This window comes from Carassius gibelio, chromosome B21 (assembly GCF_023724105.1).
Source record: "Carassius gibelio isolate Cgi1373 ecotype wild population from Czech Republic chromosome B21, carGib1.2-hapl.c, whole genome shotgun sequence".
NCBI lineage: Eukaryota > Metazoa > Chordata > Actinopteri > Cypriniformes > Cyprinidae > Carassius > Carassius gibelio.
Window position 1 is genome coordinate 15,240,417 of NC_068416.1, and position 23,079 is coordinate 15,263,495.

Sequence of the window (23,079 nt, forward strand, 5' to 3'; positions counted from 1 at the left end):
TTGGACAGTTGAAACCTTATTGTGAAGTGTTACGGATAATTATCGCTCAGGGACGAAGTATAAATACCTTTCTTCGTGCAAGATAAATAAAAAAAAAAACATTCAGCTATTTTTAAATATATTTGAATGAAGAAATAAACAAATTAAATATCGTTTTTGCCAATGTAGTATCTCCGAGCCTGAAGACGGCGCTCTATATTTTACGGTTTATAGTGATTAGTCTCTCGAAAGCAAGTCATGGATAGTTTGGGGTTCTCTCGGGCGCAGTTGCCTTTAACAGTGTTATTGTCATGTATGTTTACATTCTCCTCCGGCAGTGAATTGAAGTTTGTAACGTGCGGGTCGGTGGTGAAGCTGCTCAATGTAAAACACAACGTCAGGTTACACTCTCATGACGTGCGTTATGGATCTGGTGAGTGACTGTCATTCATCAAGTCTGCTCGCCTCATCTCTATGACAGAGATATAAACGTGTGACCTGTTATAGAATATGTGACCCTGGACCACAAAACCAGTCATAAGTAGCACGGGTATATTTGAAACAATAGCCAACAATACATTGTATGTGTCAAAAGTATCGATTTTTCTTTTATTCCAAAAATCATTAGGATATTAGGTAAAGATCGTATTCCATGAAGATATTTTGTAAGTTTCCTACCGTAAATATATCAAAACTTCATTTTTTTTGCACCTTAATTTTCCCGATACTCAAATACAGTAGTCAGCATTTGAAGTGTATCAAAACCTTTCATCAAAGCTGCCCTTGAACCAAAAACCAAAATGCGTTCTTGTCTTAGGGCAACTTTGATGAACTTTTTTGATCGACTTTAAATGTTGTCTACTGTAGTTGTATATCTTGGCCAAATTGTGTCCTATCCTTCCTAACAAACAGTGAGCATGATTTGACCAAGTACAACATGTTCCTGGATCAACATCCTTGTTGATTTAGGAACATCATTCCAATCAACCAATCATTTTCCTGGAAACAATTCCCTCTCATAATTTTCAGGAAATGTCAGTTTTAGGCTTACAATCAGGATTAGGTGCAGCTACACTCTTGTTAATCAGCTATCATTTCCCACAGATTTTAGGAAGAAATTATGGGTAAGTTTAGGTTTAGGGGGTAGGGATTGGGTTAAGTCTGTATTTTTGGACCATAATATTGATCCAGGATCAACAAAAGATGTTTACCCTTATGGCTGTTTTTTTGGTCCAGGGTCACACAACAACAGTTTTAAAAAGCCATTAAAAACATATTATATGATTACTTTGTAAATGTTCTGGGGGGTTAAAAGAATACACAGTTTGAGGTCAATACGATTTGTAATGTTTTGGAAAAAGAATGCATTTATTGGATAAAAAAATACAGTAAAAACAGTTATATGTTGGAGTAGTATATATATATATATATATATATATATATATATATATATATATATATATATATATATATATATATATATATATATATATATATATATATATATATAATATTTTTTTTTTAATGTAATTCAGTGCTTTATGGCAAAGTTGAATTTTCAGTATCATTACTCCAGTCTTCAATGTCACATGATCCTTCACAAATCATTCTGATGTACTGATTTGCTGCTCAAAAAACATTTCTTATAAATGTTGAAAACATTTGTGCTGCTTAATATTTTGTGGAAACTGTAATTATTTTTTTGTCAGGAATCTTTCAGGAAAATAATAAATAATTTTTTTTCAGGAAATAGAAATAACTTTAACATCGTTAATGTCTTTATTATTAATCAATCAATCAATTTAATGCATCCTTTGATGCATCCTCAGAATAAAAGTATTGATTTTCTTTCTTAATAATAAAAGCAGCAGCAGCAGCATAGAGTCTGTCTATGAACTGTTAATGATAATTCCAGGTAGTGGTCAGCAGTCGGTGACCGGTGTGACCGTGGTGGAGGACAGTAACAGTTACTGGACTGTGCGGGGCACCAGTGAAGTTGCATGTCATCGAGGGACTCCGGTACAGTGTGGACAGAACATCCGACTGACTCATGTGAACACGGGCCGCAATCTACACAGCCACTACTTTACTTCTCCTCTTTCTTCAAATCAGGTTTTAAAAACACACTGTAATGTATAGGTACTCTATGCAGAATTTTGATGGCACAAAAGGCTGTGGAAGTTTACTCAAAAACTCTTCCTATTTAGGAGGTCAGTGCCTTTGGTGAGAATGGGGAGGGTGACCATCTGGACGAGTGGACCGTTCTGTGTGCAGGCTCTGTTTGGCAGCGGGACGAGTCAGTTCGGTTCCGGCACACGGCCACCGAGGCTCTGCTGTCTGTGACGGGAGAACAGTACGGCAGACCCATCCACGGCCAGAGAGAAGTGCACGGCATGATGGTCAGCAGCTCACACAGCTACTGGAAAACAATGGAGGGCGTCTTCATGAAACCCAGTGAGATCGGATCCAGGGATTTCATTAGTGCAATGCACACTGAGTTTTAGAGAAACGCTTCATACCAGCTGACTCTTCTGGACTCTTTACAGTTCTGTTGTTAGGAAAAAGAGTTTTAGAATCAAATTGTGCCTCATGCTTATTTTTTTTATTCTTTTAAGCACGTGATTTTATATTGCACAGGATACATTACTGTTCAAAAGTTTGGATTATTAAGGTTTTGACAACCAGCATTCAACTGTTTTTAACATTGATGATAAGAAATGTTTATTAAACACTATATAAGCATATTATAAGCAGATTTTTGAAAGATGCATGTTACTGAAAATTCAGCTTTGCCATCACAGGATTAAATTATTTTAAAATATAAATATAAAATATATATTTCACAATATTAACGCATTTACTGCAATTGGATAAATGAATGCAGCATTGGTGAGCATGAGAGCATTCTTTCAAAACTTTAAAGAACTCTTACTGACTATAACTTTTGCACAGTAGTGTAATAAGACAAAGAGAAATGTAAATGTTATAATCGAAAGAGAATTCTTTGTTTAAACAAACATTTAGATTTTGGGAATGCAGAAAGAAGCCATTTAAGCTTTTCAAGCTTTTTGTTTTTATTAATTCCAGTCTTACAGATTTCATAATTATAAGGCAAAAGCTCAACCAGAGTTTAACTAAGTTTTAACTTGAAACACAATGTCCTCACCTTTGGAGAATATTTAATGGCCATTAAAAAAGAAAAATGGCCATCTGTTTGCATCTTACAAGTAATATATTAAAAAATAATTATTAAATAATAAATTGGCCCACAACTGTCAAAACAATGTAAACCTGGGATATGATTTAAAACCACAAATATGAATGAACTGCATTACCGAACCAGCTGGACTTCACTTGAACTGCTTGATGCTGACCTCAGAGTGGAAACACTACAGCATCAATGCTACTTTATGTTGCAGCAGTATTAACATTAGTCTCATTGAGAGATTTAAAGTTGTGTGGTGCTATGTAATGAGTTTTTTTCTGTTTCTCTAAAGGAAGCTTTGAGTTACTTAAAAGTAAAGCTTCTATACAGCCATTATCACACACTTGCACATCTGAATATTTCTCTAGTAACACTATGGCAGTCATTTTCCCTAAGAAAAATCATAATTTTTTGTCTCTAAATGTATTATTGTAATTACATTAAGTGCCTTTTAAATATTTATACATGTATTATGATTACATATACTGTGGATGCTGTAAAATTCAAAATGACCTGTAAATGTTTTATTTTATTTTATTTTATGTTTACACGGTTGGGTTCACAGCTGTCTACCATTTGACTTGGTAATACAGTACACACACATTACCAACTGAGAAGCATTAGTACAGATTTTGAAGCATTAAAGAGCCTTTAGAGTTCATTACCTTGGACAGTTTGTGTAAACGATTTGTAGTTGCTTAAAATTAAAGAGATCAAGACTTGTTTATCCATTAGCAGTGTTATTCTTTATCAGAAAAACAATAGATTCAATCATTTATTTTAATTTGTACAGCTGGGTTCATTGGTGATGAAAACACAATTGTAGTCTTATTTGTAGAAAATCCAATGCTTCCCCTCACTGGCTCAGACAACAACAATAATAAAAATCATTATTATACAAATTCTTTTCATCATCATATCAATAATTGAATGCAAAGACATTTATTGTCATGTTCAATAAATACCTTTCTTTTATTTCTTCATATTCTTTATGTAATGATACATTTTTGTTTAAAAACCATATTGCTTGAATCTGTCAATCCACATCCTGCATGCAAATATGTATACCGTTTGGCATATTAATAATCCTTCTTTTGATATACTCAATAAAAATACATACATATAAAATTTTATTTGGCATGCTTCAAATTCCGATGAAGTTAGGATCTGGATTGAGAGTCAACTAAATGAAAAATTCCATCAACCTTTGCAAGATTTAAAAAAAAAACAAAAATATTATTAATCAACCAAATATAAAAGACAGACCTTTACCAATTTATAAATCCAAAAATGCCCATAAACTAGAGGGTAATTTTAGTACAATGACAAGATGGCAACAAGCAGAGGGATACATAGAATAATGACTTAATGATACAAGAGATTTCTAAACTTTAGTCCACTAATCTGCCTTTGTGATAAATGAAAGGGACATTTAACAAATAGTCTTATATTATTAAATAAAATAACAAGGTTCAACACTTTATATTGATATGTGTGGAATTCATACTGAATTTCACTCCCATTCCAACTTCTTTTTGGAAAAGGATACACTGCTGTATCATTTCTTCTTTACTAGTGTTACGTCACAATGCTAAAAGTTAGCTTCCTTCGTTACATACGATTATCACGTCACGTCTTCAGAATAGGCCACTAGATGGGGCAATTCCTTTGGAAATTTCCTCATTCCAAATCACAGACTGAGAATAAAATGCAATCAAGCGTTTTGTGACATTCTGGAAAACTGACCGGAACTTTGTCCAGTAAACGGTTCCTTAATAATCCGCTTTTTTCTTTGCAGTGTATTTTGGCCCAGAATGCTGGTACCGTTTCGTATAATATTTGCTCACAGGAAGGAAACAATGGGAATTCAGAAATTTTGTCTGATGCTCTCAGCAAACGCCTGCAAGCGGTACAGACCTTGGATTAGTATTCTAAACATGCAAACATGACACAGTCGAACAGACAATCCAAAGACGACTTTTGTGTGGCACTATATGCATAAATACACATGCAATATACAGGGGATTGTGACAAACGGGTGTAAGTGGGCTATACACAATAATAAGGAACACGGGGAAAGGGACTGATGTGCACACACATTATAAATATATAGACAAACAGGTAGACGAATACTTTTATTACACACAGACTGTAACAGTAAAAGGAAAAGTGCTATTGAAGAGACCAACCAGTTGACTTCTGGTTGTTTCAGAACAAATTTGTGTTGCATTCACCGACTCTCTGAGCCTGAGAGTGAATAAAAACTCAAAATGGACCAAAAAGTCCAGCTATGTAGCATAGACACTTCCGCAGAAGTTCAGTGTCATATATTTTAACCAGACAATATATGCAGACATTTAGAAGACCTTGATACTATATTTAAAATCAAAGAGAGTATTATACTCTCTTCTTTTGTGTAGTAGACACACAGAACAAGAGATTGGGTAATTTATTCCCTCATCTGATTATCAAACCAAAGAAGAAATTAGTAAAACTTCCACTGATGTCATGTGGACTATTTTAATGATGTCCTTACAAGCTTTCTGGGTCTTGAATGTGTCAGTTGCGTTGCTGTCTTCGCAGGGTCAGAAAGCTCTCGGATTTTATCAAAAATATCTTCATTTGTGTTTCAAAGGTGAATGAAGATCGTACAGGTTTGAAACTACAAGAGTAATTAATTTTTGGTGAACTATCCCTTTAATGCACCATTGCTGAAAAATAATTAATTTCTTTACCTCCAAAAAAAATCTTACTGACCCCAAACTGTTAATGTAGACAGTAGGTGGAAAAAGTACACTGTATGCGATGATATATGTTTTAGACAGTAATATTTCATGTCGTTGTCATTAAACTTGATCACATTGCATGTTCAGTTCAGCAGCTGCTATTTAATAACCATTTTAAACAAAACTTTTATATAGTTTATGTTTTTCTCTCTCCTGAATCATAATTTTTCTCTAATCCTCTCTCTGTTATGAAAATGTAAGCACTTTAAATGATAATTTCCTTTTTTCAACTCGATATCATAAGAATTGACAATCCAATGAAAGAAGGAGAATAAAATCATACTCAAACCATTAAGATGCACTGTGTGATGCAGATTATATCCTGCATGTGGTAGTTTGTGATTTTCTTTGCATACTGTAAAAAGTGATATTATGGTAGTATGCTATTCTTAAAATACACACAGTCCCTTCAACAATATATTCAATAGATTCCATAAATAAGCTTCAACGCCGCAATGCTGCGAACAAAACATGCAGTGCATCTCAGATAAACATGCACACGCTCTTGATGCCAGACATCCTGCAGCGGCTCCACTGGACAGGCTGCCAATCACTCCTCATCATTCCCATCTGACATGACTTGGAGCGAGATAAAGTACAAAGTCTTCGCCTTCCAAAGACAGGAATGAGAAAAACACGCTGAAGTGCGGAGGGACACGGGATGTTATTGCATTAAATGGTATTCAGTGAGGAGCCCTTGCATGTTCCTGTCAAGATGATGATGGAGGACATCCATCCCTTACTGCAGTTTAAGAGTCTGTCAAAATCACAATTGGCGAAATAAATATAAAACACAAAACTCATTCTCGGGATTCATATCCTCTGCTCGGTGGGCTCCCCACGCTCTTTGAACTAAAAGAAAGTGGAGTTTTTGATGCATGTTTCTCAAGAGAGGTCAGATCAAGCAGGGTTCACAGTGGGCGGGGCTACTCCATGCCGTTCCGCAACATCTGATTGGCTGCGATGAGCATGACGCTGATGATGAAGGCCATTGCAAAAGCGCAGATGAGGCTCTTGCGGACACACGTCTGGCGATTCTTCTTTTTCGAATGCACTGATGGAGTAGAACAGAGCATTTGTAAAAGAGCATCAATGAGAAGAGATGAAAGCACACAATGAGCATAAGCCATCCAAACAATGATCCAGCATTGCTGCTGATCTCGGTGCATAATGAGGCTTTGAATATAAACAATAATGAAACAAAACGTTCGGCTCGGCTGAGCTGCCTCACTGGACTTGACACACTCATGATCGCACACACACACACGCAGACAGAAAGAAATATTAATGTGAAACCGTTTAAGGGCACGGTGTGGGCCAATAAAGCATATATTTTAAAACATTGTGACAGACTAATTGGATTTCGAGGCATGAAATTGTTACATTTCATTCACCTTTTTCTTAGGCCAGCAGATTCAATTCCATTCAATTTGTGTTGTTATTCTGTGCTGCATATTGAGATTAAATATCGAACTGCTGAAACATAATTGCATGCCAGCTTTTACGATAATTTCCCTGTTTCTGAATTCCATTCATTCCCTTTACTTTTGTTGGCTGATGAAAACATCTGGTTCAGTAACGTGGGTGAAATTCAAAAGTAATCAATGCTGGGAGTAAAGAAAATATTACACTATAGTTGCTTTCATTTACCAGATGCTTTTCATTCCAAACAAAACCTATGTTGCACTGAGAGCACAGAACTCTCATCTCATTAAATGCCCAGTTTCTGGGCAAACACACCAGGCTATAGAGCCTAATAGCCTGGCTCCAGATGTAAAAATCCATAAAGAAATGGATTTTTAATGATAACATATAAACCTTTCAAGACCTACTATGAGCACTGTGATTATTAAGCGATGATAAATGCTTTTGCAGAAGCCAAAAGTCAATGTGATTTTAGCTTCATTTAAAAAAAAGAGCTTTTCATTGGATGCACCAATCAGGCACCAATCAAAGGCATTGCATTGCAAACATTATTGACAACACTATTTATTTATTTGCAATTAAATATTTTGAAAATATATTTTATTTCATTTGTATAATTACAATAATTGTCTACAAGTCAGTTATAAACATAATACATGCTCCTGTAGAAGCTGAAAGTCAATGCAATTTCAGCTTTTTTTTAAGTATACATTAGATCGACCAATCAGAAAAGTCGCTCTCACTTCCATAAAGCATTGTGAATGACATATCGACAACAATCTTACTACTTATTAATCTATAAATATAATCAGTCAAATATAATCAATCAAAATGTAAATAAACGTAATTCAAATTTTAAATATAATTGTTGTATGAATTGAATTAGTTGATTATATAGTATTTTTTTTATAAACCACTATAAGTTGAAAAGTTTATTACACCATGATACATGCCTCTGTAGATTTCAATAGATTAAGATGCACTGAAAATGACTTTATTGACTATACTCTAAATACTTAATTATTTGTAGTTACATACTTTTGTTTAAATGTAATTAAATGTGATATTGTACTTTATTATCATAAATGACAACAAGCCAATAATGTTAAATATCATTATTTTCATAGGAGGAGTACTTCTCATTAAATCCATTAAGTACCTTGATTTGAATTAAAAAGGTTTGATTTAACTCCGAGCCAGTTGGTTTCATTCAAGGCTTCAAGAATGTTTGAAATGCCTGTGTTGAAAAATACCTCTTGGCTTCAGAAAAACTGGCCATTTCCCTGCTGCGCTCTGCTGATCATGTGAAGTATTCATACAGAACTCAATTCTCGAGTTACTGTCAGAACTTTAAGCTTCACCTCATCGGAGTTTTGCAAAGTTTCCAGTGTCTGTAAACTTGAGTCCAACAAACTGTTGCAGGATCCGTCAATTAACATGAAATGGTTCTCATTGCTATTTACCTCCCTGGAATTCGGTCTGGCAGTTTCCTGAGTTCTCCTTCAAGCTCTCTTCCTCGGTGACGATAATATTCTCGATGTCCTTCATGGTGAGGTGGTCTCTGAAGGCGTGGAACAGGACGTGTTTGAGCTCCTCCAGGGACATCTGTTGCATGTCAAACTGCGTGGAAACACAAGAGGCCTGTTGTCAAATCTCAGCACGACTGGGCTGTCAGTGCTCGTCTGTGGGGCAGTGCTCAGATCCTACAGTCATTTATTACGGGAGAATTGAAGCTAGTAGGGAAAGAGGAAAATGACCAGACGAGCCAGTCACTACATTAATCAAGTGTTTACTTGCTCAATCACACTCATTTTTGCTCAGGCAGTGGTGAACACTGAATAGAAGCACAGCACACAAATTGATCAACACACTAGACAGTCTTTCTGGTGCAAAATGAGATTCAACATCAATGCTGACGTGTCCAGTAGTTCCTCACTTCTTTACTGGTCTGCAACCAAAAGCATCCTCAACTGAAACACACTCATCTAAGAGACTCTCCTCATTGAACTGCAATGTCACTGTGACCTGAAGCTGGGTGAAAGCTGAATAAAGAAGAAGAGCAGGCAAATTTGGGCTGGTTCAATAATTCAGAATCACTGCGAGAGACAGACTTGAACTTTTCCAATTTCCCGGCAAACTCTGTGTCAAGGGTCTCCTTTGGAAGCCTTGAATGAGCTTTTGGTGGTGGGGGTGTTATCCTGTCTTGGCAGAGTCAATCAATTATTGAACTGTATGAGAAAATATGTATTACATTGCGGAGCGTGTCCTTCCATCCACTCAAACACATTTATTCCAGACTCTTGAAATCTTTGCAAGTCGTTCTAAAATGTTTTCACTGATGTTGTTCAAGCATATGAAATCTACATCATGTAAATGTAGTGATTTCATTATATATCTGCATACTTTTTAACTCAGCAAACCAAAAAGCCAGTCGAGATGCATGCTCATTATTGGTAGTTAACTTAATTTAATCAGATTTAAAAAAGATAACTATGTAAATAACTTTACAATAATTTATATATATATATACTTATATATATATATATATATATATATATATATATATATATATATATATATATATATTTTTTTATATATATATATATATATATATATATATATATATATATACATAATTTTATATGTTCAACAAATAAATATTTATAAATAGAAATAAATATTTAAAGTAGTATTGTTTCCTATAAAAAACAGTTATACACAATTAAATTATTTAATTTTCAATTTACTATTCTTACTTAAATTAACCAGGAATATCTATGAAATAATGAAATCATATTATACTACAATATCATCCGAACACACAGCGATCTTTGAATGGAAGCCTTTCACCCTCAGATGGTGTGGTTCTGGCGTCTACTAGCAATAATTAACTGGACCATGCTAACAACCAACAACCAACAACCTCTTATAACAAACACACATCCCTGTGCCCTTTAGAAGCTCCTGGGGATTCAGTTCAGATGCAGAACCAACGCTTGTCTGATGTTATCACGGAGGCCTGTCAGACAATGTCACTTACACAAAGCCGAGCGTAAAGCCTCGATGAGATATTATCAGCTGGGATTGTCTCTTCTGAGGAGCAAGATGACGGCACTGAGTGCATCTCTGTCATTCAGCTATTCACACCCATCCAGACACTCTCATGGGATCCCTTCAACTCCAAATGCAACTCTTTTTCCAGCACTGACTATACTCTAAAAGGAAAAAATACGCAAGAAACCTATAAATGTCTTAGTTATGAACTCTGTAATATCATATAATTTCTTATATCTTTTATGTGTTTTCCTCTCAGTGGCTCAGAGTATAATCAGTGAAGAAGCCTAACACTCATGGAAACTCACCAGCAATCTGAAACACTACATTTCAATCTATAAAAATGGCCAAAAGGCCAAAAAATTATGATGCAATAAAACAAGAAGAGATTGAATCCCTGTTGTGTTAACAAGGGGTGTTGATCACTTCTAATGCTGTTGTTCTTCATATGACCAATAAGTGCATGGAATTAAGTGAGGCAATTTACTGCAAGTTGTTTTAGAGGTGTTGAGGCTCTCTATCAGAATAATTACACTAATTTAGTTAGCGTGTGCTTGAAAATAAAAAGTCTACTCTCTGAATTATGGTTTACATAATGAGATGATTTGAAAAGTATATTGTAGGAGTCCACCACGATCCAACACACTACTACACACCACGATCCAACACACTACATGCATATACTGTGTATATGCATGTATTTATATTATGTATAAATACAAACACATGTTTAAGAAAAATATGGTAAGCGTATATATTAAATACATGTACTATATACAATATGAAATATAATATAAATATATATATAAATGTATATACATGTAAATATTTTCAAAGTATATACATGCATGTGTTTGTATTTATTTATGCATAATAAATAAACCCAGCACACATACATATATTATGGAAACAAAATCTTGATGATCTGGATGTGATTTATCACAATGAATCATTTGACAATTAATATTAATAATAAGCTCTTATATATAGTAGGTATTCATATTTTTATAAACCTGATTCCAAAAAAGTTGGGACACTGTACAAATTGTGAGTAAAAAAGGAACGGAATAATTTACAAATCTCATAAATGTATATTTTATTCACAATAGAATATAGATATCATATCAAATGTTGAAAGTGAGACATTTTGAAATGTCATGACAAATATTGGCTCATTTTGGATTTCATGAGAGTTACACATTCCAAAAAAGTTGGGACAGTTAGCAATAAGAGGCCAGAAAAGTTAAATGTACATTTAAGGAACAGCTGGAGGACCAATTTGCAACTTATTAGGTCAATTGGCAACATGATTGGGTATAAAAAGAGCCTCTCAGAGTGGCAGTGTCTCTAAGAAGTCAAGATGGGCGGAGGATCACCAATTCCCCCTGCTGCGGTGAAAAATATTTGAGCAATATTAGAAAGGAGTTTCTCAGAGAAAAATTGCAAAGAGTTTGAATTTACAATGCATAATATCATCCAAAGATTCAGAGAATTTGGAACAATGTCTGTGTGTAAGGGTCAAGGCCGGGAAAACCATACTGGATGCCCGTGATCTTCAGGCCCTTAGACAGCACTGCATCACAGGAATGCTACTGAATGGAAATCACAACATGGGCTCAGGAATACTTCCAGAAAACATTGTCGTTGGACACAATCCACCGTATCTTTCGCCATTGCCGGCTTAAACTCTATAGGTCAAAAAAGAAGCCATATCTAAACATGATCCAGAAGCGCAGGCATTTTCTCTGGGTCAAGGCTCTTTTAAAGTGGATTGTGGCAAAGTGAAAAACTGTTCTGTGGTCAGACGAATCAAAATTTGAAGTTCTTTTTGGAAAACTTGGATGCCATGTCTTCCAGACGAAAGAGGACAATGACAACCAAAGTTGTTATCAGTCCTCAGTTCAGAAGCCTGCATCTCTGATGGTATGGGTTTACATGAGTGTGTGGCATGGGCAGCTTACACATCTGGAAAGCCACCATCAATGCTGTAAGGTATATCCAAGTTCTAGAACAACATATGCTCCCATCCATACGTTGTCTCCTTCAGGGAAGACCTTGCATTTCCCAACATGACAATGCCAGACCACATACTGCATCAATTACAACATCATGGCTGCGTAGAAGAAGGATCCGGGTACTGAAATGGCCAGCCTGCAGTCCATATCTTTCACCCATAGAAAACATTCGGCCCATCATAAAGAGGAAGATGCGACAAAGAAGACCTAAGACAGTTGAGCAACTAGAAGCCTGTATTAGACAAGAACGGGACAACATTCCTATTCCTAAACTTGAGCAACCTTTCTCCTCAGTCCCAAGACGTTTGCAGACTGTGATAAAAAGAAGAAGGGATGTCATACAGTGGTAGACATGGCCTTGTCCCAACTTTTTAGAGATGTGTTGATGCCATGAAATTTAAAATCAACTTTATTTTTCCCTTAAAACAATACATTTTCTCAGTTTAAATATTTGATATATCATCTATGTTGTATTCTGAATAAAATATTGAAAATTGAAACTTCCACATCATTGCATTCTGTTTTTATTCACAATTTGTACAGCATCTCAACTGTTTTGGAATCATGTTTGCATTAAACTAGCATGGTTCCAACTAAAACATTAATATGAAGCATGAAAAATTTAAACAATAAATTCAGGGGGGGAAATCAATCCAAAAAATATTGTCACATTATGCGTTCCTTTTTTTTCTCCACGTTCAGTTGAACTTCATTTATGACACCAATACAGGAGCGATCTTGTAGGAGGTCTGCACTGTGTGAGTAAATGCTAATGTGTGTGTGTGTGTGTGTGTGTTTTGGCTGTAATCCACGCAGTCTGTTTGATATGACAGGCATTTGAGGGGCCTCTGATTATTACAGATTTACACTCACTGTGTTGCTTATTTTACAGTGCAGGCACTAAAAGCCTGTATTGATTTCCATCTTTGACAATCAATCCTGAAGTACCACCCAGCAGAGAAGGTGATTAACGTTTCAATTACCCAAACATTCTCGTTTTAATGCCAGGTACATGATTAATTGGTACATGATTTGGAACAGCTCTCATAAAGAAAGACAGAACAAACAAATTCATAATAATAAACTAATTCAGAGAGTTAAAATGCCTGTTCTACTGGCAAATTATTGAGATGATTTACACATTGCTTGTTAAACTTACACAGTTTGTATTCAACCATGCCTTTCGTAATTACAATATACTAAACCTGTTCCAAAAACCAAGTTAACCGCCTCAGTCTTCAGGAACTAATTATTTAACATCACTGAATCAACCTATATGCTTTCATTTACACCAACAAAACACATTTTTATGGATTAAATAAGGTAGAAACAATGCCGGGGACCACTTTGAGTTTGATTTTAGCATGTTGTGAAACTAATAACTACACTAAAGCATAAAAATACACAGCAAACACAAATATTGATTAAAATGATCAGTTTTTCATTAGTCTGAACTGTTTACATTAAGACTTAATGAAATATAAGTTCATGTGTAATAAGCATCTCACTCGCTTCATCCGCAATTGATATTTTCACTGAGCTCTGCGTTCTGGGAAGGATCTATATGATGCTGCCACAGAAATCTGTCCAAAAAGATGCATCTTAAAAAGCAACATAATTAAGTTGCCTATCTTTTTTTTTGAGGAGTCTTCATGGATGATATGTTTTTGGAGTAGAGCAATTGTGTCTTAATATTTCAAGTTCACACTTTGTTATTGCCGTCCACTCCAAAGCCTAGAAGTGGTGTTAAAAGTGTGTCTGGTTTGTGCCAGCTCTCATGTCACACGGCTAAGAGGATCTGTGCGCTGGGGGAGATGGGCCATGAAGGAATCTGTCAGAGGCTGATGTGTTTGGGTGACCCACTGAGCGAGGGACGGGGCAGTAAGTGCCGTGTTGAAGGTGTCCAGACACATTTGTCACAATCAAAAAGGAGCTCGGCTCTTTTTCTCTCCCATTCCTTGTCTGCCTGCTCTCCTCTATAACTCAGAGCCACATTAATGCTGGTATAGAGCGATAAGCTTCACTAATGTGAGGAGAGACGAGCGAATGACCATATCAGCTGACTCCACAGACGCAGCGTGAAATTCAGTCTACTGGTTGGCATTGATCAAGTTATTTGTGATGGTCAAATCAAAATCTTTGTATACTTTTGCTAGTGCTAGTCTACTAAAAAACATTCAAATGAATTTCACTTTTCCACAACAATTATTGTATCAAATTGAATGCAAATAATAGTATGTTGTGAATATTTACCAAATTACAATAGTATAAAGACATTACTTTGACAGCCGAGTAAGTTTTTTTCTCTGGCCTGGCTGTGGAAAAAGATTAAATGGATGAAGACATTATTGTGGAAGATGAGTAAAGAAATTACAAAAAAATAATAGTAATAAATAAAACAACACTACTACTATTTACAACTACTACTACTAAATTATTATAATTATTTAATAATTATACTTCAATTTTAAAATTATAATATAATTGATTTAATAATTAATTAAATTTAATTAATATTATTAAATATTACATTATTATTATTATTATTGTTGTTGTTGTTGTTGTTGTTATATCTTTCTCTCTGAACAGTCTGTGGAATCAAAAAACATACTTTGCCTTTAGGAGGAAATACTTCAGTTCAAACTGCTTGCACTGAGGGAACATTTCTCAATATATAATTAAATGTGTTCATTTTAAAATAACTAACTGTATTAAATTAAATGTTAATTTGACAGACCTATTTTTATCTCCTGCTTTTATCTGGATTTTTTCAAAGCCACAGCAGAATCTAAGTAAGCCGATCCTTAATCAAGACGAGATGATTCAGAATATCTCATACAGTCTGCCAATCGATACTATATCACTCTGTCAAGACATCAGGGGGGACCGGATCGTCTGTGGTGTCTTATCAGAGACTCCAACATCTTATTACTGCTTGCCAAAAAAGCACTGAAAAATCGTTTGAGGAAGTGCAGTGATATGCCCCTACTATAATACCCTTGAACTACGAGCACACAGACACAGACACGTACAACTGTCTTCTGTGAAATCATTTCCAAGGCACTAACAGCCTGTAATTCAGCTGCCAGTTCTGCAACTGTCACTTTGGGATCTGTGAACTGAACAGATGGCATTTGGGCATGAATGGTGCGTTTGGGAGCAGGGCGATTGTAACAGGAGGGTCTGGGGTTTATCCGCCATCCATTACTTTGAATGAACTCCTTTTCATTCATCTCCACGAAACCTGGGCCAATATTAAAAACTACTTTCTCTAACAGCGGCTACTCTATATCAAGTACTTGCACTGGGACCTGGTTAAATATTGGCTAATTTTAAATTGCTCAGAGTCTGTTGTGATCCAGTTTTGCATGTATGCATGGAGTGATCAGCATTCATAGCCGAAAACACTCACACAGTCGATGAGCCGTTTACGAGGTTTAAGACATAACCAATGCAGTGTCTCTGTCACAGTCTCCACATGTGACATTTGACACAGTTAGGACCCATCTGCTCGTGGGCCTGATTGTTATCTCATCATGTTAATGACCGCCAGTGTGAAAGAAGCAATGAATCTGTCCTACTTTCATCCCCTTTCCATTAGCTGAAGTGTTCAGACGATAGAAGGCAATCAACAGGATAATTGCAGATGAGAGAATTATAAGCAGAAAACAGGTGTCATTAACCTATGTACATACACATCTATCTACTCAAAGAGCAGCAACTTAACATGCAGCCATTTGCAGTGATAAAATGACCAGAAGTTTGTGATTTCCGGCAGCACCGCGCAAGCGTGGGCGTGTCCAGCAATGTGACAAAATTGAGAAAAGTTGCACTTTATGCAAATGAGCTGCGACTGCCAATGGGAGGGAAGAAATGGGAGCACATGTTGTTGAATGAAGGCAAGATGGAGAAGGTAACGCTGCAATGCCAAAAATCTGTCCAAAGGTAGACAAATGATGTTTGGAAAAAAATGGTCTGCATTCTGAGTGATCCGTGCATTGACAGTCATTCATCTTGTTCATGATATGATATATTATGCCCTGCTGCAATTTATATTCAAATACTTTCCCCGTCAGAATGTTCCTTTTTAGCAACAATGAAAACAACAACAACAAAAAACCTTCCTTGTTTTAGCACTGATCGTATATTGTAATAGAAATAAATCTCTTTTGTGGTCAGGTTGATAAGATTTTTAAATGTTATGATCATCAATCATATTCATCTAATATTAGGCGCACCCATTATGACTTAAAACTATATTTGTTTTACATTTGCTGCAAGTGCCTGCACTTCAGCATCCGCCCATTTATCGCTGTTCATCATACTTGCATAATAAGTTGACACAATGTTTACAGTATGTTTGCACAGCGTTTTTAATCATGGCAGGTGAGGTGAGATCATTTTAATTTCTAATAATGAGTCACAATGTTATTGCTTTTATGATCAAAAAAATGCAGCCTTTGTGGATTGCACAAATGTGGCCATCTTCTTGTGTTGTTAAAAGCTTGCAGTATTTTAAATTCACTGCCTAGTGGTAATCTCCCTTCTACACTCGTCAGCACAAATGGCTCTGAAAAGTGAATATTTGTGTATCCAATCCTGCTGAGTTTGTTTGTGATGCTCCTCTAAATGCCTCCACAGAGGTTTTTAGTTTCCTATCAGACAGTTATGGCTCTAGCGTAGCATTGATGCCGCTGGCTATACAAGCAGACGATGTTAGAGAGATGCTGGTGTCATTCATCTGGGCCGGACATGGAGGAGGACAGCGCCGGGCTGATTCACGGCTTAATTGAGTTGTCAGCTGTGGCGAGTTGAAAAAGAGACAAACTCGGTAATATTGCCGTGACTGTTGGGGATATTCCTGAATGCTTCTATAATCTTGGCTCACTGCATTTTTCATATTTCTCTTAGTTTCTCTTTCTTCTGTTTATTCACCCACTCCTTCAACTAGATGTCAAAAAATATTTTAATCTTCATTTCATAACACAACAGAGACAGGACTATTGCCTTTTACTTGCATGAATACTAAACATAGAGCTGATTTCAAACAAACAAATCCATTAGGACATTATAGCCCAATCCACTTGTAGGCAAAATATTGTGCACTAAAAATGTGTTGACATTTTTATTTTATGTCTGTAGACTATTTGACCAGCTCAAAGTTTCCAACAGACCAGTGGGTTTGCAAAGTTTGTGGCTTGTGATGTCACTATCTGGAGAAAATACCAGGCTGATTATTAATTAGCTTGTTCTAATATTACATCGTCTAATTAATATTCATGAGCCATAGAAGTTCCATGCTTTTTTGGCACTGACTTACAATATCAAGTCAGTTTCATATTTTTTCCCTCTCTGCTCAGATATTTTTGTTATCAGTTTTTTACTGACATTAACTGAGAGGTCAGAAATGGAATATAAAATATTTTTTTTATACATTTTATAATATCGTACAATTTCTGTACATAAATGTGAATTTGTTCTCGTGAGATTTGATTTGTGTAAAGTTTGCATAAATCATTCTGCTTAATTACTAAGCACAAATGAATGGGACAATTTCATTTGCCAAATATTTATATATTTACACTAGTGTATAAACATTTTGGCTCAGTACGCTAAAAAATGTGAATTTAGTTTTTTATTTTTCCTATTTTTTTTTTTTTCAAGAATCGTAGAAAACATCAGAAATGTCCTTGTCATGTAATACAACATAGTAATATAAACACTAGTAAAACAAAAATAGAAATACACATGTGAATTATACATCATGTTTAGCTAGAATGTGCTGTTAGTGATGCTGGTTAATGCTGACTGTTTTTTATTTCCACTGTCAAAACAGGGCTGTTGGCAACAACACCACACACACTCCCCAGGTGTGTGTTCCTCAAGGTGGGGAAAACAAGCTTGTTTATGCCTATGTGTTCCTAATAATCCACGATTGCCTCTAGCTCTAGGCTCCACTCTGACGTCCCCATTGACAATCTTGTTAAGAACATTTTTAAACGCTCCCCACTAATACGTGCTCAGTCTGTCATGTTACACAAAGGGCCTCGAGGTTCTTGGGATGAAAAATGTCCTAGTCAATATGCAAATCCAAACTGAGATGACATCCTTATGAGGACACACACAACTTCTTTCTGCTGACAGATAAGAGCTAACTTTCTATCTCACTGGTTTATGACTTCACATCTACAGATTTAAAAATCAACAGCTTTTTGGACTTGATCTGGATCCAATGCACTGTGTGTGACTCTTTATATAGAGGCCATCAATCTACCAGACCTCAATGTCAAAGACATGGTGCGTTAATATTTATAAGAATAGTTTTATGATGCAAACAGCTTTTGACAGGAACTTTACAGATAATGCCTGCAAAAATGCACTTGACCTTGAAGAAAAAAACCTTGGAAAAAAATCCAAAAGGGTAACAGAGTAAAGGGTAAAAAAAGGTAACAGGATTGATGTACTGTACTGTAAATTTATATAATTTAAGTGTAAATCGTTCATTAACTTAAATCTGTCATTGTAGTCTATTTAAATGTTTTGGTTTTTATTAATATTGGTATTATTATTATTATTACAAATAGAAAAAAGAATTAATGATTTATATTTGTAGAATTAGGTTTTTATGAATTAATGAATGAGATTAAGATTTTGATCAATTTGATCGATTTAGATCAGTGCATCCCTGCTAAATAAATTATTTAAAAAAAAAATGTGATCCTGGAACACAAAGGGTCAAATTTTACATCAGATGATTCTTACATTATCTGAATGCTGAATAAATAAGCTTTCCATTGACATATGGTTTGCTAGGATAGGATATTATTTGGCCGAGATATAACTATTTGAAAATCTGAAAAATCAAGATATTGAGAAAATTGCCTTTAAAGTTGTCCAAATGAAGTTCTTAGCAATGCATATTGCTAGTGTTGGGCTAGTTACTCAAAGACTGAATTTGAAAAGTAACCTCACTACTTAAAATTTTTAGGGAATTTTTTCCAAATTCCGTTTTCCATTTTAATTTTTCTAGATTCCATTTTTTTCTGTTTTATTTTTTTCTCAACTCCTTTTTAATGGTTAAATGTAATTGTATTAATCAAAAAGCATGTCTAATTAATTTGAATCATAACACTTATACATTTTCACAGTATTTTATTAAAAGTTTAAAAAAGATTACATATTTAGGGCGCTATGAAATGTTTTATTTATTCTTCACCATATGTTTGATTTTTTTAAGCATGTGTAATTATTTAAATACATTAAAAAAAACTTAATTTATTCAATTTTTCTTAAAATAGCCTTATGAAATGTTCAGGAGATGCTTTAAAGCGCGAGAAATAGAGGTTTCCCCAGTAACAGCTGGAAACAAAGCAGCGCTGAGCTCACAAACACTGCTTTATCAGGCATATAACATGCAAGTCTTACTTCAGAAATACAGTGATATAAAAACACCTGTCTCTCGTTTTGATATTTAAACATATAAATGTAAGGAATTATTATTATTATTAAACATGCAGTATGTGCTCATGTTTATTCAACAAAGCCTTTTGGAAAATCTACTCATCACCTTAACTTAAACTGCTTTTGTAGAAGGCACCACAGTCAGACCGATATACACAACACAGACCGGAAGTTAACTTAGGGCCAGGCGCGTGCGCCCGATGGAACCGTCTATAAGATGACATTTCAGCACTTGACAAACGGAGAGCGACTCCTAGGTAGCACTTGAAGCACAGCTACGTGCGATTGCTTTACATGCAATGTTGGGAAACACACGTCAAATAATAAATATAAATAAATAAATTACTCGTATAAAACACTCTTAAGCGCTAAGATCAATCGCTATCAGGAAACCCAGCCCAGAACTTTACACACAGGCAAACACGGCATGTGTAACTCAGGATAGCACGTTCCTATAGTCTAGTAAAGTAGCGTAGTTACCAATATTATTAGTGTAATGCGTTACTTTACTTCGTTAACCAAAAAAGAAATATAGTTACTGTAATCCGTTACTTTGTAACTTGTTACCCCCAACACTGCATATTACTAATTAAAAGTAAAAAATTAAGAGTTGAAATACTTATAGTAGGAAATTTACAAAATTATCTTTACTTAATATCCTAATGATTTTTGAAGATGAACTTTAACGAAGAGATATTGATCATTTTGACCCATACAATGTATTGTTGTCTAATACTACAAATATATATATATATATATATATATACACACACACACACACACACACACACACACACACAGTATATATATACCCGTGCTACTTATAATGGGTTTTGTGGTCCAGGGTCACTAATTTTACTGACCTCAAGTTTTTGAACAATAACACTAAACCACATATTCAAAAACTGAACTGTGCAAGAAAAGTTTAGGATCTCTAGTAAGAAAACCGAAATGATCCCAATAACAGCTGCTCTGTCAAAACACAACATTTCCCAGGAGGTTTTGTCATTGTGCCGTTATTAGACTTGTATTGGCCTCATAATAACATCAGAGAGGGAGAGGGTGCTTGGTATGCTGGTGTGAAGATGTTACATAGATTACTGTTGCAGTTATGAGTCACTGTGTCCCACGAAAGGTGTGTTGAGATGAGCATTTAAATCACCTTCGAGAAAACCAGTGTCTGTGACCTTGCTGTTCCTCACTCCTACTCACATCGCTTGGCTTCCTCTGTGAGGGAAAGACGCTACACATTGACATGCAAACATAAACTCAGACACTGCTCAGTCAAGACAGGAAGTCAGCAATTTTTTCGGTCTAAATTCTTATTTAATAAAAGCAGAGATGAAGACCAAGCAAGAGAGAGAGAGAGAGAGAGAGAGAGAGAGAGTGAAAACGCTGCCCAAATGCCTGTGATGACTAATTCAGATCTATACTTCCTTTTTAAGTGGCAAATCTTTCAATTAATATGCCTTCCCTGATGCTCAAAGAAATCTCTTGGAAGTGAAACTCTTGGAAGTGATTTCCTCACTATATGAATGGATGTTCACTTTGAAATGGTAAGATCTGCCTGCTCACTTTGAAGCCCACAGGCTGAGAAGAATCACATTCACCAGTTGTCATGGGACGGAGGAAGCAGTTGAAGAGGGCAAAGTGTGACCCATAATCTTATCTGCTTACTTAGAATACAAATGTACACCCAAATAATGAGACAAGACAAGAGAACATTGAGATACAGAAAACAGATGGATGCTTTTCATACCTGCCAGAATATGCTGTCTATTGTACTTCCTAAGAAGCCCTCTCTGGTTTCAGAAGAAACAAGTTTAGGTCCCAATATTGTCATAAATTCATCAAAGTCCACCTGTCCATCACCTGCATCAGAAAGAGAAGATCTGTTTTAGAATCAGAGAGAATTTGACAAAAAGAGCTTTAATTGGTTTAAGTAAAACAAATTAAGGATCTTGGGTATGATAGTGTATATTAGTACCATGTTGGTTATCAGTTTGAATGAGATTTGTTTTTTTAATCGTATTTGTCCATATTGAATAAATATCTTTGTATATGATGTTTTCATATCTGGAATACTTTCACTGTAATCTAATGGTCACTTAAAAGATTAGTTCACATAAAAAAAGCATGATGTTTTTATCAGCTGTTTGGACTCTCATTCTGACGGCACCCATTCACTTCTGAGCATCCCTTGGTGAGAAAGTGATGAAATGCAAAATTTCTCCAAATCTGTTCTGATGATGAAGCAAACTCATATACATCTTTTAGGGTGAATTATTCCTTTAGATTAATATTTAAAATCAACACATTTTAAAACAAGCAGTTAAATATAATCATTAAATATATTCTGACTGGTTGAAAATTTGTTACGTTGCACAGCAGTTTCCTGTCGCTAGAAACTATTTACATTCAACCTCAGGAGAACAGCTTGTTAAAGTTCTTAAAATCAGTTAAAGAACAGAACAGAATTATTAATTGCCCTTCAGGGATCACTAATCTACATCTACCTAAGTCTCAGGAACTATTATAATTTAAAAGGATCTGCATGCACCGCTTTGGTGATTACTTTGTTATGCTGTTTTTACTGGTGCGTTTCAGCTAAATTAATCTGTTAAGGTCTTTAAACTAAGTAGGCTACAGATCTGATATATTCAAATTGACTTGATCTAACCATTAGCCTGCATCTGAAACTGACAATGATCTTTTTCTTTTCACATTTCATTTGCCATTGGTTTCCTGTGCTGTTTCATTCAATAAAGCCAATATCATGCGCCAAGCAAATTCAAATTTAGATCAACTTGCAGCTGCTAACTGCTTTTTTCATTAATAGTTTAAAGTTAAACTGAATCTAATCATCTCCTTAAGGTGCATGCTCTTGACAGACATTCGACCAGAACTCTTTTAAAAACAAAAACAAAAATATCATGGCGTGTGAACAGTGGTAAGCATGCATAACAGCTATCAATCTTTCTCTCAACCTTTCCTGAAAAGAAGAAAATGACTTGTCTGAGCTATACGAAAAGCGACAGCAGCTGAGAGCGACAGTGGATCTCAAAGTGATAAGTGTGTTATCAGGCTAATGTTCCCACTGTGCTGCAAAACTTTATCTCCAGTCTACTGCTGAATCTTAAATATTTATTACTGA

General features: G+C 35.3%; 2 protein-coding genes across 3 annotated transcripts in view; one reads left to right on the top strand and one right to left on the bottom strand.

The window, feature by feature from the left end:
- The first annotated feature begins 201 nt into the window (after nucleotides 1-201).
- On the top strand, nucleotides 202-3,911 carry LOC127985345 (stromal cell-derived factor 2). The gene is made up of 3 exons (XM_052587324.1): nucleotides 202-412; nucleotides 1,895-2,091; nucleotides 2,187-3,911. The coding sequence occupies exons 1-3, from the start codon at nucleotides 238-240 to the stop codon at nucleotides 2,481-2,483; spliced, it is 669 nt and encodes a 222-aa protein (XP_052443284.1). The 5' UTR covers nucleotides 202-237; the 3' UTR covers nucleotides 2,484-3,911.
- A 226-nt stretch (nucleotides 3,912-4,137) lies between these two features.
- The window catches only part of LOC127985346 (calcium-binding protein 8-like), a 32,168-nt gene continuing 13,226 nt past the window's right edge, over nucleotides 4,138-23,079 (bottom strand). For both annotated transcript variants that reach the window (XM_052587325.1, XM_052587326.1), the window contains 3 exons: nucleotides 21,685-21,797; nucleotides 8,859-9,015; nucleotides 4,138-7,024 (listed from right to left, as the gene is read on the bottom strand). In XM_052587325.1, the coding sequence (XP_052443285.1) occupies nucleotides 6,897-7,024; nucleotides 8,859-9,015; nucleotides 21,685-21,797 (398 nt within the window). In that variant the 3' untranslated portion in view covers nucleotides 4,138-6,896. The remainder of the gene's footprint in view (nucleotides 7,025-8,858; nucleotides 9,016-21,684; nucleotides 21,798-23,079) is intronic.